Consider the following 17,666-nt stretch of genomic DNA (forward strand, 5'->3'; position numbering starts at 1 on the left):
CATCAAGATAGAAGAGGATGAAGTAATGGTCTCCTTTGATGTAACAGCCCTGTTCACATCAACATTAACCAGGCCAAAGAAATACTGACTATACTATTAGAAGAACCAAAGACACATACATCAGACATCACCAACTTTATCACCCACTTCACTTTCAATGCCAAACCCAACAGACAAACCAACAGAACACCCATGGGATCTCCGAGATCAGTAATCTTACCAGAAGCAGTAATGCAAAGACTCGAACAAACAACTCCGCCAACAATCCAACCCAAACCTGGGGTCCGCTACGTGGATGACACCTTTGTCATCACTAAACAAAACAAATTAGAGGAAACCTTCAAGACTGTCAATAACATCCTTACAGGCATGAAATTCACAAAAGAGGAGGAAAACCACAACAAACTGCCATTCCTAGATGTCACAGTAGAGCGAACGTCAACGGGGAACTTCAAACCAGTGTCTACGGGAAAACAACACATATAGACCAAATACTGAACTACAGAAGCAATCATCCCAATACCCACAAACGAAACCACATTAGGACATTATTTCAAGAAGCCACCATGCACTGCAGCACAGAGGAATTATGCAGAGGAGAGGAAAATCACCTATGCAACGCATTCAAAAAGAACTGGTATTCAATTAACACAGTCTAGATTAGAATGGTGCTAGAAAAGCACAGCAGGTCAGGCAGCATCTGAGGAGCAGGAAAATCGATGTTTCAGGCAAAAGCCCTTCATCAGCCCCGAAACATTGATTTTCCTGCTCCTCGGATGCTGCCTGACCTGCTGTGCTTTTCCAGCACCACTCTAATCTAGACTCTGATCTCCAGCATCTGCAGTCCTCACTTTCGCCTACCCAATGAACACAGTCTGTTGATTTCTCAGCAACAAATCCAAACGTGGACACAATGCATCCAGAAACTCTAGCCACTCTCCCCTACATCAAAGACATCTCAGAAATAACTGCCAGACTACTCAGACCTCTTGGCATCATGATAGCCACAAGCCCACTAACACAGTAAAGCAGCGGCTAATGAACTTGACAGACCCTATACAGACAACAAGCAAAACTAATGTCATTTACAAAATACCATGCAAGGACTGTAACAAACACTACATTGGACAAACAGGCAGAAAAGTAGCATCCAGGATACATGAACATCAACTAGCCACATCCACTATCACTAGTATCCTTGCATACAGATGAGGAAGGATACCACTTGACTGGAACAACACATCCATTCTAGGACAAGCAAAACAGAAACATGCACGAAAATTCCTAGAAGCATGGCATTCCAACTTGTTGATTTGGATTCCACCTATCACCCTCTCAGAAAAGAACAGGATGGGTATATGAATAGGACGGGTTTAGAGGGATATGGGCCAAGTGCTGGGAAATGGTACTAGATTAGGTTGGGATGTCTGGTCGACATGGACGAGTTGGACCAAAGGGTCTGTTTCCGTGCTGCACATCTCTATGACTCTATGACATCACCAAGCCAAGGAAACCTAAACATATAAATAGAAAGCGGGCCATAACACCAGTGCTTCATCGGAGATTCACTGAAGATGTTACCTAGTATGGTGACAAAACATCTGAAAATGAACCTTCCAGCTCAGCGAGCAAACTTACATTCAAGATATATATATAAAACAAACATGCAAAAAATGAGTCATAGAGATGTACAGCCCAGAAACAGACCCTTCAGTCCAACTCATCCATGCCGACCAGATATCCCAACCCAATCTAGTCCCACCTGCCACCACCCGGCCCATATCTCTCCAAACACTTCCTATTCATATACCCATCCAGATGCCTTTTAAATGTTACAATTGTACTAGCCTCCACCTCTTCCTCTGGCAGCTCATTTCATATATGTACCACCTTCTGCGTGAAAATGTTGCCAATTAAGTCTCTGTTATACCTTTTCCTTCTCACTTTAAGCCTATGCCCTCTAGTTCTGGAATCCTCCACCCCAGGGAAAGACCTGCGCTATTTACCCTAGCCATGCGCCCATTGATTTGAGAAAGCTCTGTAAGATCACCCCTCAGCCTCCGACACTCCGGGGAAAACAGCTCCAGCCTGTTCAGCCTCTCTCTATAGCTCAGATCCTCCAACCCTGGCAACATCCTTGTAAATCTTTTCGCAACCCTTTCAAGTTTCACAACATCCTTCCGATAGGAAGGAGAGCAAAATTGCACGCAATATTCCAAAAATGGCCTAACTAATGTCCTGTACAGCCAGAACATGACCTCCCAAGTCCTGTACTCAATACTCTAACCAATAAAAGAAAGCATACCCAACGCCTTCTTCACTATCCTGTCTACCTGTGACTCTACTTTCAAGGAGATATGAACCTGCACTCCAAGGTCTCTTTGTTCAGCAACACTCCCTCAGACCTTACCATTAAGTGTATAAGTCCTGCTAAGATTCGCTTTCCCAAAATGCAGCACCTCGTTTTTATCTAAATTAAACTCCACCTGCCACTTCTCAGCCCATTGGCTCATCTGGTCCAGATCCTATTGTAATCTGTGGTAACTGTCTTCGCTGTCCACTACATTCCACTTTTGGTATCTGAAAAAATATTGTCTATATAACTTAATTCACAGTGTTTCCTTCTGTTTCATTACAGCCTCAACCTCCATTCTCGTACAATTTCATTTGTCCACCTCCTAAGCTAACATATATTGAGTATGACAATTATTAGTGCACACAGAATCGCTACTACAGTAACAAGTAACAGAATTCTGATCCATAGATATATTTGAATATTGACTCTCCAATTCCAGAACTTGTTCCACAACCACTCCTTCGCTTTATCAGGAAGAGTTCTAATTATTTTAGTGTGTTTGGTCCATTGATGGATTATCTCTTATGCCTCTCTGCTTTCAAGCCCCATCTTACCCCCTCCCAATTGTTTTGATACAAATGGGCCCTTGGGATCATTTACTGCCGTCAATTACCACTCGAATGTCATCCCTGGTAAATGAAGTTTTCTCCTAATATGGTGATGGTTTTTACTCCTTTCACAGGTGATATTCCTTCCCTGTAGCAACAGTGTCCACCTAGCAATTCTGTTTCAGCTAACTGAACCATCTTTAATCCTTCTGTCTAATAGTCGCTGTGCTGAGGTATGTTCTGTTAATAATTGGAAATGGGTTTAGTCGTACTATGTAGGTAAACTGCTGCACTGTCCAGAAATAGCTAGCAAATGTTTTCCACATACTGTGTACCCCTGCTCTACCAGTGACAGCATGTGTAAGGTGTATGCTACTGATCTTAATTTCATGTGCATCTCCTATAACAGAAATTTCGAGAAGGTGGTGCCTACCTCCAATGAAAACAGCTCAGTTGGATTTGGGGTTTTCAGAACAGGCATGGCAGCTAGTGCTTGCTTTAGAGCTGCAATCGCTTGTCTGTGTTTCATTTTCCACTCGAATGCCACATTCTTTTTTAATAATAATGGGTGGTGGCACGGTGGCTCAGTGGTTAGCACTGCTGCCTCACAGCACCAGGGTCCCAGGTTTGACTCCAGCCTCAGGCGACTGTCTGTGTGGAGTTTGCACATTCTCCCCGTGTCTGCGTGGGTTTCCTCCGGGTGGACTGGTTTCCTCCCACAGGTCCAAAGATGTGCAGGTCAGGTGAATTGGCCATGCTAAATTGCCCATCGTGTTCGGTGCATTAGCCAGAGGGAAATGGGACTGGGTGGGTTAATCCTCGGAGGGTCGGTGTGGACCTTTTGGGCCGAAGGGCCTGTTTCCACACTGTAGGGAATCTAATCTGAAAAAAAATCTAATCTAAAACTCCACCAGTGGGGCTGCTTTAGTGGTCAATGTGTGGTCTCTGCAAGACCCCACTAAGTCTGGGAAGGATCTCAACCCTTTGATATCCCACAGAACAGGGAATCTGCTGATCGCCTTGACCCTTCATTTGTCCATTTCTCTTTTCCCCGATGACAGAATCATTCCCAGATAAGTAATATCCTGCTTCATACCTGCGCTTTCTTAGGGTTCACTTTCAGACCCAACTCATACCACAATTACAGTAATTCAGTTAGCAGCTGATAATGTTCCTCTTTAGTTCTGGTTTGTAGAAGCAAGTTGTCAACATACTGCAACAGACATTAAGGTTTCGAAAATTCTTTTAACACTTCCCTTAGACGTTGTTGAAATATGGACAGGGAATTAGGAAATCACTGTAGCAGGGTGGTCCTCGGATATTGCTGATCTTGGAAAGTAAATGCAGATTTATATTGGCACTCTTTCTCCAGTGGGATTGACGAAAACGCATTACTTTACGTCCAAAAAGGTGACCCACTGCACATCCTCATTTTGCTTGACTACGATCTCTGGGTTAGTTGCTATGGTGGGGGCTGTAAACGGGGTGGCCTTGTTCAATGCTCGGTTGTCAATTGCTATTTTCAAGCAACTGTCTGGCTTCGTAACCGGCCAAATAGGTGAGTTGTTAGTGGAAGCAACAGGTCTTGGTATCCCTTGTTGCAGCAAACTCTGTATTACCTTCCCTACCTCGTCTTGTGACTGTTTCGGAACATCATATTGTTTGGGATCTGGACCCTGTATAAACACACTCTTGGCCATTCACCCACAGACATGTTTATGTCGGGCAAATACTGCTGAGTGCCATACAATGACTCATTGCACTTCATAACTGTCACTCATCTCCCCTGGTTTTATCGATATTTCCCTGACTGTGCATACCCTATCCTGATAAACCCCACTGGGATGAGTGTGCAGTTTACACTACTGCCAAATCATGCAACTGACAGGATCAAAACAGAGTTCCACTTAGATCTTATAGTTGCTTCCTAAGACATGTTTTTGTTCTCGAGGTAATTTAGTAAGGACTATTGAATCCTTTAATACTACGCCTCCCACACTGACTTCCAACAGTACACTCACTTGTCCCCAATTGTGAATGCCCCATGAATCCGCTTAGAATGATTTTACTTTGAATTTTTCAATCTGCATCATTGAACTAAGTGTTCCCCTCTCTCTCTCTCTCAATTTTCCTGCAGCTGGTGGCTAACATGCTGTTTCCTCAGAGTGAGTGACCTCCTTTCAAAAATCTTCATAACCCAGAGATCAACTCCTGAGGCAGGCTGGAAGGGTGTCCAGAAGATGAAACAAGAATTAGGAGAAGCAGCAAGGATTCTGAGAAATCATATTTCAATAACTTTTGAAAGTAACTCAATACGAGTGAGTACTGTTTGCCACTGACTGATGCTGTGGCGCAAAGTGCAATTGGCACTTAAAGTTACCATTTTTAAGTCTGAAATCTCTTGGAGAAGGCAATAAGACTATGAGATACATTAGCAGAATTAGGCCATTCAGCCCATTGAATCTGCTCTTCCGTTCAATCATATCAGGGTCAGTCAACCAAATTAAGGCTACTGCTGCACAGCAACTGAGAATAGCCAATTCCGTGTGGTTGCAAGTGCCAAGGTGGAAGATGAGGCCTTGTTCCTCCAGGTGCCAAGGTGGAAGATGAGGCCTTGTTCCTCCAGGTGCCAAGGTGGAAGATGAGGCCTTGTTCCTCCAGGTGCCAAGGTGGAAGATGAGGCCTTGTTCCTCCAGGTGCCAAGGTGGAAGATGAGGCCTTGTTCCTCCAGGTGCCAAGGTGGAAGATGAGGCCTTGTTCCTCCAGGTGCCAAGGTGGAAGATGAGGCCTTGTTCCTCCAGGTGCCAAGGTGGAAGATGAGGCCTTGTTCCTCCAGGTGCCAAGGTGGAAGATGAGGCCTTGTTCCTCCAGGTGCCAAGGTGGAAGATGAGGCCTTGTTCCTCCAGGTGCCAAGGTGGAAGATGAGGCCTTGTTCCTCCAGGTGCCAAGGTGGAAGATGAGGCCTTGTTCCCAACCAAGGAAGAGACTGGTTGGGAACAAAGAGTTTGTTTCCATGCCTTAATTGACTCTGACTTAATTGGTGTTCATATCTGTTTAATAAGAGATTGATTTGAAATCCAATAGAATAAATAAGGCAAGTTAATGGAATGGAATGCTCAGTAGGAACACTGAGTTTGGTGAGAGGTGAAAGAGATGCTTTTATTTTACCTACCATGCTCGATCCTTTTTATTTCTTGATCTTCAACCTCAGCTGACCAGGGATTTAAAAACTGCATGATGTGGATAAGTTTTTAAAACATTTAAACTGAATACCACAGGGAAAGCATTAGTTTATGAAATGGGAAATGAAGCAAGTGTGAGATGAGCAGAGGCCTTGGTAAGTAAGATCTGGTGAGATTTATACTATTCATTATGTAAAGTAAAATCTGATCTTTTAGTTCAAGACTTTCAATGCTTAAGGAAATAAGTACGTCCCTGGTAGACACTTAAATTCTCTTTTAAACTAGAGGAAGTAAACAAAGGGGAGTAATTTAAGGAGAGATAGTGATAATGACATCAGACTAGTAATATAAATAGAAAAGCTCAATTGATAGACCTCAAACCTGTTGTTGTGATTTTTAACTTTATAGGTCTCATTTACCAAGTTACACTCGGTGACCAGTTACAAAAACACATCTGACTCACTAATTTTCTTCAGGGAAGGTAATCTGTTATTTTTGCTGAGTCTGTCCTATATATGACTCCAGATTTACAACAATGTAGCTGACTAGTTCATAACCAGCCTATATAATTTTCTAGCCAGGAATCCACTTCAAGGGTGTTGAGGGATGAATAACAATTGTTGGTCTTGACACTTATGCCCACATTCCATGAAGGAATCTGTAACTAAGCATGTTCTGGTGACATCATGGAACTGCACTGCTGCCTTGCTATACTGAACGCTATGCTCTCTCTAGTTACCCTCTTGCTGTTCATGCATTTGTAGAATCTCTTTGGACTATCCTTAACCTTTACCTGCCAATGCTACCTCGCATCCTGTCTTTGCCTTCCTGATTTCTCTCAAGAATGTCCCTACACTCTTTTTATATTGATTTTTGAGATTCAATTGAACCAAATTGTCCATATCTGAAATAAGATTTTTTTTCTTAATGAGCACCTCAATATTTTTATTCATCCATTGTTTCTAATCTTACCAGCCTTACCCTTCACTCTAACAGGAAGAAAATATCTCTGAACTCTCGGCATCACATTCTTGAACACTGACAAGTTGTCAGATGTCATTTCACCTGGGAGGGTGGTGGAGCTGAGGGGAAGGTATCTTGGAATGCGATAGGTAGATGAAGGTGGGGTTGATGGTGATAGGTCAGACTGGATAGGTTGGAAGATGGACAGTTCAAGAGGGTGTTGCTGACTTGGAGGGTTGGATCTGGGGTAAGGTGGAAGAGGAGAGGACTAGTGAAACTGACACTGATCCCATGTGGTTGGAGGATCCCAAGGTAGAAGATGAGGTGTTCTTCTTTCAGGTGTCAGATGGCTAGAATCTGGTGGTGAAGCAGGTCCAGGACTTGCATGTCCTTGGTGAAGGGGGAGTTGAAATGTTCGGCCACAGGGTGGTGGGGTTGTTTAGTGCATGTGTCACAGAGGTTCTCTGAAATGTACTGCAAGTTGGTGTCCTGTCTTGTCAATGTAGAGGAGACCACATCGGGAGCAACAAACACAGTAGGTGGTGTGGAGGTGCATGATCCCCCACCTTCATCTACCTATCACATTCAAAGCTACCTTCCCACCTACCACGGTTTCTCACCGTGCCTCCCCACCCCACATTCCTGGTGAAGAGCTTACACTTGAAACATTGACTCTCCTGCACCTTGGATGCTGCTGGACCAGCTGTGCTTTTCCAGCACCACATTTTGACACTATACACCCTCATCCTGTTTCCTGTAAGAACCCCATCCCATCCTTTCAGATTTTTCATCTCTGGTGCATCAGTTCTGATGATGTCACCTTGATGCAGGTCACTCAAAGGTCCACACTTTTCCTGAACTGAGGATTCCCAGCCACTGGAGTTAGCAGAGCACATAGCTGTGTTTTGACCCATTTCCCACACTTCATTCAATTTGGTCTACTGTATTCACTGGTCACAATGTGGTCTCAACACTGGGGAAGGTAAGTTGCAGAGTGGGTCACTACTTTATGCAACATTTGCATTCTATAAAATGACCCTTAGCTTCCAGTTCACTGCCACTTCAACACGCTATTGTGTTCCCTCCTCAACATCTCTATCTCAGGCTTGCTGCAGAGCTAAGTTCCAGCAAGGCTAAGTGGAAGCTGGAAGAACATCATCTTGTTTTCTGCTTGGGGACCCCTCAGCCTTCAATATTGAGTTCAATTTTAGGGGCTGAGCACCTTTGTCAGGTCACGTCACCATTGTCCTACCAGACTATAGGATTGCTCTCTCATTAGAGAGCGATGAATGGTATTGGTTAAAGCTGAGGGTCACCACGCTTGAATGGTTGAGAAAGAGTTCTTTACTGTAACCTCAAAGTACAGGGACTGAATTCATACAGTTTGCATTGGTTTACAATGCAAACCATCCATCTGGCCAACTGAGTTAACAATGTCCTTGACCTACTCTAGGCCCAGTCATGACCTGGGCTGCTTTTAACTGAGTCAGTCAATTTTCACTTATGGTCCCCATCATCAGCTTTTTTTCTCTTCCCTGTGAGACAAAGGAATGGTTGATAGTATAACTTTCTTTCTCTTTGGGCTTGGTCAGCTCACTTTCCATCAACTTTTGTACAGTTTTGTCCAAGGTACTATCAGCTCTGAAAAAAGGTCACTGGACTTGAAACATTAATTCTGTTTTCTCTCTATACACACTGCCAAGACTTGCTCAGTTTCTGCAACCATTTCTGTTTTTAAATCTGCCATTTCCTTTTTTTGTCCCCAGGCTGCCACCAGTGAATGTGATGAGAATATGGTAGGAGGTAACTGGTCCTTGAAGACTGACTACTTACTCTGCCCAAACCCACAGCAGAACTCGTCACAATGTTTGGATATTCCTGTATTTGGCTTACAGATATGAAGGAAGTATTGTCATGAAATCCAAAATACAGGGGAGAGGAAAACACTAAGAACAAATAAATGGTGTAAAAAATCACATTCAATGAACCAGAGAGCACTTTAACCTGCAGTCACCAACAGCTATGCCATTCATCCTTACTCCACACTCGCACTGTGATCAAGTTTCAATTATAAAAAAAGTATGTTTTTGTTAAATTGCAGACAATCACAAACTATCCCAACAAAAATAGCTGACCTTTCTGACCAGCTGGAAGTTGCTGCTAACTTCAAGACATGTGAATGGTGACTAGTATATTACTTCAGTGGTTCAGGTGGTGCCAGTTGTGATTTCTGGAGGCTGGGAGGAGAACTGAAGACAGCATCTCAAAAAAGGCTTCAATTTCAAACATTTTGCTCCAGTGACCCTTAGGAACGATTATTTGTGCTCCTTTGTGTTTAACAGTAGTTCAGCACATGTGAGAGGATTGCTGAGATCCTACACTGTGGCTTTATGAAGGATGAATGTGCTCTTTCATCGAGAAGTGCAGCATAGAAACAGACCCTTCGGTCCAACTCATCCAGGCCGACTAGACACTCCAACCTAATCTCGTCCCATTTGTCAGCACTTGGCCCATATCACTCTAAACCCTTCCTATTCATATACCCATCCAGATGTCTTTTAAATGTTGCAATTGTACAAGCCTCCACCACTTCCTCTGGCAACTCATTCCATACGTGCACTACCCTCTGTGTGAAAACATTACCCCTTAGGTCCCTTTTGTATCTTTCATCCCGCACCCTCAACCTATGCCCTCTATTTCTGGACTCCCCTACCCCAGAGATCTATTTATAGATCATATAACAATACAGCGCAGAACAGGCCCTTCGGTCCTTGATATTGCGCCGACCTGTAAACTATTCTAAGCTCATTCCCCTACACTATCCCATCATCATCCATGGGCTTATCCAAGGATTGTTTAAATCTCCCTAAAGTGGCTGAGCTAACTGCATTGGCGTGTAGGGCATCAACACCCTTACCACTCTGAGTAAAGAACCTGCCTCTGACAGCTGTATTAAATCTATCACCCCTCAATTTGTAGTTATGCCCTCTCATACAAGCTGACATCATCATCATCATCCTCGGAAAAAGACTTTCACTGTCTACCCTATCTAATCCTCTTATCATCTTGTATGTCTCTGTCAAATCCCCTCTTAGCTTCCTTCTTTCCAAAGAGAACAGACCCAAGTCTCTCAGCCTTTCCTCATTAAGCTTCCTTGAGATAATAGTGTTCATGCACTTAACATTGCTATTCAACTAATGATCCTTCATACTATGCTACTCATGTCAAATTATGCACATCACAACGAATCAGAGAATCCCCAACAGTGCAGATAGAGGCCATTCAGCCCATCGTTTCTGCACTGTCCCTCCCACCCACCTTATTCCTGTATCCCCGCGTTTCCTACACATTCCTGAAAACTAGGGGCAATTCAGCATGGCCAATCGACCTAAACTGCAGACCTTCAGACAGAGGAAACCAGAGCACCCAGCGGGAACTCATGCAGACGTGGGGAGAAGCTGTAACCTCCCCACAGTGTGAACAGCCCGGATGGTGCCGCTCTCTAAACTGGGAATCCCGGTGTGAATAGTTGATAGGCAGAAGGATTTCAGCCGCTATCTCTGTAACTTTCCAATAGGGGTAGGGCAGTAACGGCCAGATTTGACTATGGGAGAGCCATCTCTGGGAGTAGTTGATGGACAGGATCGGGGTAGTTTATATAATGAGGAGGATGTTGATTGAGGGAGTGTATAAACCATCGCCCCCTTCCCACCGGTATTTACAGATGCACTCCAACAACACGAGCCGCACCACGTGACTGTCGTTCGTGGGCTCTCGCGCGCTCCAATTCGAACTCCTGGCCGTTGGACACCAGCTGCTGCGGAGCGCGAACGCACGTCAGAACTACAACTCCCATGAGACACCGCGGACAGCCCCACCCGCTTATCGGCGGAATTGCGCAAGCGCGGGATGTCTAACAGCAGCATAGATAATGTAGTCCAAACTGCGTCTACTGGGTGAAATCTTGCGAGGAGAGTCTGACCTAACTTTTTGAGGACTGAAAGGCGAAGGAAAATTGTGTTTTTGATGTTACGAACAGGGGGGAACAGATGTGAGAGTGCCCAGAGGCGGAGGTTGCTAACCGTTGTGAAGTAGCGATTGTACACATTGCTCAGAGCAAAGTCAACAAGATACAGGCTTGTGGGCAAATGGAAGAAAACTGGAGAGGGCAAACAGGACAGCACTTATATAGTTCATGGTAGGGCCCTGCAGAGTGCTGCAAAGCAGAGACAGAGGGATGCAGCTTCACAGTTCCTTCAAAGTAGAGTCGCAGGGAGACAGGATTGTGAAGGAGGCGTTTGGTACCCTTACCCTCATTGGTCAGTATAGGAGTTAGGATGTACTTTGTGGCTGTTATAGACATTGGCCAGGTTACTTAGTGTTGTCAAATAATGCTCATCAGAATAAACTCATCTGGACATTGGTGAGACCACTTTTGTAATTATGTTAAAAATCACACAACACCAGGTTATAGTCCAACAGGTTTGATTGGAAGCACATTAGTTTTTGGAATGCTGCTCCTTCAGGTGATTGTGAGGGCACAAATCTAAGGCACAGAATTTATAGCAAAAATTTACAGTGTGATGTAACTAAAATTATACATTGAAAACTACCTTGATTGTCTGTTGAGTCTTTCATCTGTTTGAATACCATGATAGTTTCACTTCTTTCATGTGTAAATCACAAAACCTTTTTTTTAAATGTTGCATTCTCAGCTGAGCTGTAACAATGGGTATTAGCTCGACAATATGTTGAAGGTGTTAGCCCCCTGTGTTCTCTGTCTATGCCATGATATTTAGATTGATTCTAATCTAAAAAGTGAGATAACAGAATTTTACATGAATTCATGCAGTTTTTGAGCTCGGAGAACACAGTGGGCTAACACCTTCAACATATTGTCTAGCTAACACCCATTGTTACAGCTAAGCTGAGAATGCAACTTTTTTAGAAAAGATTTTGTGATTTACGCATGAAAGAAACATGGTATTCGAACAGATGAAAGACTCAACAGACAATCAAGGTATTTTTCAATGTATAATTTCAGTTACATCGCACTGTAAATTTTTGCTCTAAATTCTGTGCTGTAGATTTATGCCCTCCACAATCACCTGATGAAAGAACAGTGCTCCGAAAGCTAATGTGCTTCCAATTAACCTGTTGGACTATAACCTGATGTTGTGATTTTTAACTTTGTACACCCCAGTCCAACACCGGCATCTCCAAATCAATTGTAATTCTGTACTGCATTCAATTCTGGTTACCCTTCTATAGGAAAGACATGGTTAAATTTGAGAGGGTGCCGAAAGGATGTACAGGAATGTTGCCGGGACTGGGGGACCAAGCTATTGGGAGTGGCTGAATAGGCTGTGGCATTTAGATTAGATTAGATTACTTAGTGTGGAAACAGGCCCTTCGGCCCAACAAGTCCACACCATCCTGCCGAAGCGCAACCCACCCATACCCCTAACCTAACACTACAGGCAATTTAGCATGGCCAATTCACCTGACCTGCACATCTTTGGACTGTCGGAGGTAACCGGAGCACCCGGAGGAAACCTACGCAGACACTGGGAGAATGTGCAAACTCCACACAGACAGTTGCCTGAGGGGGGAATTGAACCCGGGTCTCTGGCACTGTGAGGCAGCAGTGCTAACCGCTGTGAGAGCATCGGAGCGGAGGAATAACCTCGGAGAGGTTTATAAAACCATGAGGGGCATGGATAGGGTAAATAGGTCATTTTCCTTGTGTGGAGGTGTCCAAAACAAGAGGGCATAGGTTTAGGGGGAGCTGGGAAAGATTTAGCAGGGAATCAAGGGGCGTTGTTTTCATGCAGAGGGTGGTGCGTTATGGAACAAGCCGCCAGACGATGTGGTGTTGGTACAATTAAAACATTTGAAAGGCAAGTTTTATATCAGACACATGATATAAAACAGGGTTTAGAGGATATTTGCCAAATGCTGGTTAATGGGACTAGATCAGATTGAGATGTCTGGTCAACATAGACGAGTTCGACTATTTCTGTGCTGTGTGACTCACGACTTTATGCTAACTACCGAGCCATCGTACTGTCCCAGTCTGAAGCCAGGCTTTCACACCATTGAGCTGTTTGAAGATACTGTGCATGGCCATCCGTAGTTTCCTGCTTTGAGAGTCACCAGTTTGCATCAGTCAAGCTTCAGTCACTGGGTCAGGAATGTAGCATTAGGCTGGGTGGCAATATCTGAAAGACAGGCAGTAAAGGCTTGCACACTAGGGTGAAGATTTCAGTGGTGTAAAGCTAGCTTGTGAAAGTTTTTTGTTGGTGGTTTTTATTGATTGATATTGGTGCAGGGGCTTCCTGATTGTCCCTCCAGTCCCGGCAACATTCCTGTAAATCCTTTCGGCACCCTCTCAAATTTAACAATGTCTTTCTTATAGAAAGGTGACCAGAATTGAATGCAGTACAGAATTACAAGTGGTCTCACCAATGTCCAGATGAGTTTATCATGAGTGTGATGCTGGTGAATGATTGGTGTGTGTTAGGGTGGGGAAGTCTGTGTTCACTGAGGGAAGGCATCGCAATCTCGCAATACCCTTATATAGGGGGTCAATGTTGCCTCATCCCTATCTCCTCTTTTCAAGTTTTTGTCCCTTCCTCTTTCCAAGACAGAAAATAGTGCACAGAGGTAACATTGAGGCTCTCCAAAGGCCAGGATGAAATGGAGAATGTGGTACATCACCCCAAACTTGAAGAGTCTCTCTGGCATTCTTGTAAAGATTACCCTGTTTGCAGGTAGCCTTGTCTTATGGTGTCATACTATGTTTTGTTACATTTATGATTCTTCACCCTGGTCCATAAGCATGACAGAAACAGCTTTCCTGAGGGAAATGGAATCAATGTAAGAAGTTTCATTCGACAGCACTGATTGTACTTTCACTCCAAGCTCCAACCCTATAATGAGGCCCTTTCCAACTTCCTGACCATTGGAATCATGCATTTCCTTCTGATAGTCATCTTGAGGCTGCCAAGTATAATTATCAAAGCTAAATAAAAGCAAAATACTGCGCATGCTAGGTGTGTGAAATAAATAGAGAGCACTGGAGAAATCAGCAGGTGTGGCTGACCTAAGATTTTGGAGCGACACTGTTTTGTAGATCCCTGAATGTTGTTTGTATCTTTTTTGTATTCCGATCCTGTGTACAATCTACAATCAGCAGCCACACTCTTCTGTCAAAAACACTTCATTCCTGTGTTAATACGAAATGAACTATTAGATGTGAAACCTGGTGACATTAATATTCAGGCAATCTATTTTACTCTCCCTTTTCTATATTTTGCAGGTGCTTTCCTTATTCCCTACATTCTGATGCTGGCAGTCGCTGGGATGCCAATGCTTTTCTTGGAAACTCCCTTTGGGCAGTTTGCCAACCTCGGACCGGTTGCAGTGTGGAAAGCCATGCCCATGTTACAGGGTTAGTGTTCAGTGAGAAACCTTGATTTGGCAACAGTTTAAATGAGCAATTGTGTTTTATACCCATGAATATATTCGCTGTATTTCCTTCACCAGCTGTTGGTGTCAGGTCGCCTTGCAGAGATGTTGTTCACAATCAAAACAGAGTGAAATATTGCTTTTCAGTGTTTCAAATTCGCTTTCTGAAACGGTGGTAGAGGCAGGAACGGCTACAGCGTTTAAGAACTATCTAGATGATCACTTGAAACACCAAAGGATACAAGGCTAAGTGTTGGGAAATGGGATTAGAGTAGATCAGTTCTTGATAACTGTTGAGAGTGTGGTGCTGGAAAAGCACAGCAGGTTAGGCAGCATCCAAGGAGCAGGAAGATTGACCTTTAGGGCAAAAGCCCTTCATCAGGAATGAGGTTGGGTGCCTCGGGGATTGAGAGATAAATGGGAGGGGGCTGGGGGGAAGGTAGCTGAGAGTGTTGTGGAGAAAATATAGAGAACCACCAGGAGACGCAGAGAGTTCCTCAAGAAGTAGGTCCTTTATTTGCAAACAAAAAACCGTGACACTGAGAAAGCTGATTCTCGAATGCCCATGAACCTCAGGGTCTGCGGATGTTTTTTTTTAAATCATGTTTCTGTTAGCTTATCAGCATGTCCAACTATATTAATCAAAGTATCTCACTCTTGCTACACAATAAGCCAGTGATGTTAGTTCCCATTATCTCTTTAGTTGTACATTCTGCTTAATGTTATTCTAATGTCACGGTTAGATATTTATTGCTAACTCTGCTATAATGGTCTTTCATTCCAGACTCTACTAGATATTTTCCTAATGTGATGATTAGATATTTATTATCACTTTTGCTACAGTGATCTTTCATTGCAGACTAACCTATCATGATAGATATTTAGCTATTCCATCTAGTACAATAGTCTCCTGTCTCAAGCTGACTCTACCAACTATTAATTAGATATTTTAATGTCATGTCCTAAATATTTACACTCCCAATCCTGTCATAATAACACTTAACAGAGAAACTTGCTTTATTACTTGTGTTATCTCATCTCGCCATAGTGACCTTTCAGCCTTAACCTTACTCTGCTAATTTGTGTAGGAATGTTCCACTATGGTTATCCCTTCTGGCCTTCCTGCATTCCACAGAACACAGGTTGCTAGTGGTCTTCATACTTTAACCCTTCTTATGCTTTCAAGTTCTTTATTTTCCATATTTGCCCTCTCGCCCCAAAACTCAACCCTTCCCGTATCCTGAAAACAGCCACAGGGAATGTGTAATTAGTCTTACTGGTGGACCCGGGGGTACTATAGCCACACCACCGTTGGAGTTGCTGCCTGCCCACATCATCCTGCTGATAGAACGTAGAGGCCTGAAGTAGGAGTCACCAAAATGGGCAATGAAATTGCCTGTAAATTGATGAATCATCCAGATTAATAGGTCGACTAGAGTGCTGCAAACGCCTTTGAGTACAGGTGGCCGAGTTATAAGGCATAGGGACAACATAGTATGACGGGGTTGCCTTTGTACACAAGAAATATTATTTTCTAGCCAACATTATCTAGCCATCATTACAGCTGTATAGTTTTCCCATTGATACTAGTGATCGTCACGGCTGCGTACCCATGTTAGGGCAGCAAGGTCTGCACTTCTAATATGTCTTTGCCTCCCAGCCTGAGCAACCCTGGCATTACCAGTCCAGGTCTGCCAAATTAATGGTCTCCAAGTTTGAGTATGCAGACCTGGCATCAGCGAGGGGTGTATCATGGGCATCTCCCATGTCTTCCCCATCCCCACTGCCAGGAGAACTATGCTCCACATCTTCATCACAATCACTTCTAGAATGATCAGTATCCCCAAGAACTTCACCTGCACCTTGTTCGGAATCCTGCTGAGGAGTACTAGCCTCCTGTGTGCCCTGCCCGTGGCCAAGTGCCTCAGCTCCATTTACCTCAGTGTTAGAGTTAGTTTGTGCTGATGGAAGAGCTTTAATACAATGATTAAGGTGGTACCTTATGTGTCGTCTTTCCACTTGATTGGCGGTAGATGATGACTTAGTCACTACGAAAGGTCCCTCTCTCCTCAGCTCATTCCAGCGTCTTCGATAAACCCGCACGTACACCCAAACCTGGGGTTTAATAGGTCCTTCCTCATTAGCAGGTGGTGGTTCCCTTTGTGTTTCCTCATGTATCATAGTTAGCTGCTGCATATATTGCTTAAGTTCTAAGCTTTACCGCTCCATGCTAGGCTCTTCATATGGGCCTCTCCATCTGAGTACTGGCATAGGTCTACAAGTGAGCATCTCATGTGGTGTTAGGTTGGTCATGCGATTAGTCTGCATGCGATAACTCATTAGCGCCATCACATCAACCCAATTAAGGCTGGCGCTTGCGCAGATCTTGTTTAATTTGGCTTTCAATATCCCATTAATCCTTTCCACCATACCCTGTGACTGGGGATGATACACACACCCAAACCTCTGTTTGATTCTCAAAGACTGCAGCACCAACTTAACTACTTTCTGAATGAAGGTAGACCCATTGTCTAAACTAATTTCCAAACCTTGGGATAACTTCATTTGTCAGAAATTTCACTACTGTCCCAGCTCCTGGTTTCAACCATATTTCCATTGGGTTAACTGATTTCACTCTCCCACATCTGTATCATGCTGTGACCACAAAGTGGCTATTAATGCATCCAATTGCTCATTACCATATTGATCACCTTCGTCCACTGTCACTGGCATGCTCCGCTGGAGTGTTACCTTGACTTCCTTCGGGTACCCTGTCAAGTTGCAGCATGCTAGGATTTTAATATAGCTGCCATCTCTGGATTCCCAAACCCCTGTCATGATGATATGCCATTCCCTGACTGTTTCTACATGCCTGGCCATAGATCCTAAGTCTTTAGATTGATATCCCTTATTTACCAGTAAGGTTACATGTGGTGTGGTGCCTGTTACTGTATACCACTTTTCCAGGAACACATTTCTCTTTATTTGCAGGATCACTCCCTGCTCCCCTAATTCCGGATCAGTGGTGCTGGAAGAGCACTGCAATTCAGGCAGCATCCGAGGACAGGCAAAATCGACGTTTCGGGCAAAAGCCCTTCATCAGGAATAAAGGCAGAGAGCCTGAAGCGTGGAGAGATAAGCTAGAGG

General features: G+C 43.9%; 1 protein-coding gene across 1 annotated transcript in view; it reads left to right on the forward strand.

Annotated features, from left to right (window-relative positions):
* Positions 1-10,785: 10,785 nt before the first annotated feature.
* Positions 10,786-17,666, forward strand: part of LOC122557092 (sodium-dependent serotonin transporter-like) — a 33,337-nt gene continuing 26,456 nt past the window's right edge. Inside the window, exons 1-3 of the mRNA XM_043704388.1 lie at positions 10,786-11,368; positions 13,696-13,822; positions 14,371-14,502. Coding sequence (XP_043560323.1) covers positions 13,749-13,822; positions 14,371-14,502 — 206 coding nt within the window. The 5' untranslated portion in view covers positions 10,786-11,368; positions 13,696-13,748. The remainder of the gene's footprint in view (positions 11,369-13,695; positions 13,823-14,370; positions 14,503-17,666) is intronic.

The sequence above is a fragment of the Chiloscyllium plagiosum genome, chromosome 15 (assembly GCF_004010195.1).
Source record: "Chiloscyllium plagiosum isolate BGI_BamShark_2017 chromosome 15, ASM401019v2, whole genome shotgun sequence".
Taxonomy (NCBI): Eukaryota; Metazoa; Chordata; class Chondrichthyes; order Orectolobiformes; family Hemiscylliidae; genus Chiloscyllium; species Chiloscyllium plagiosum.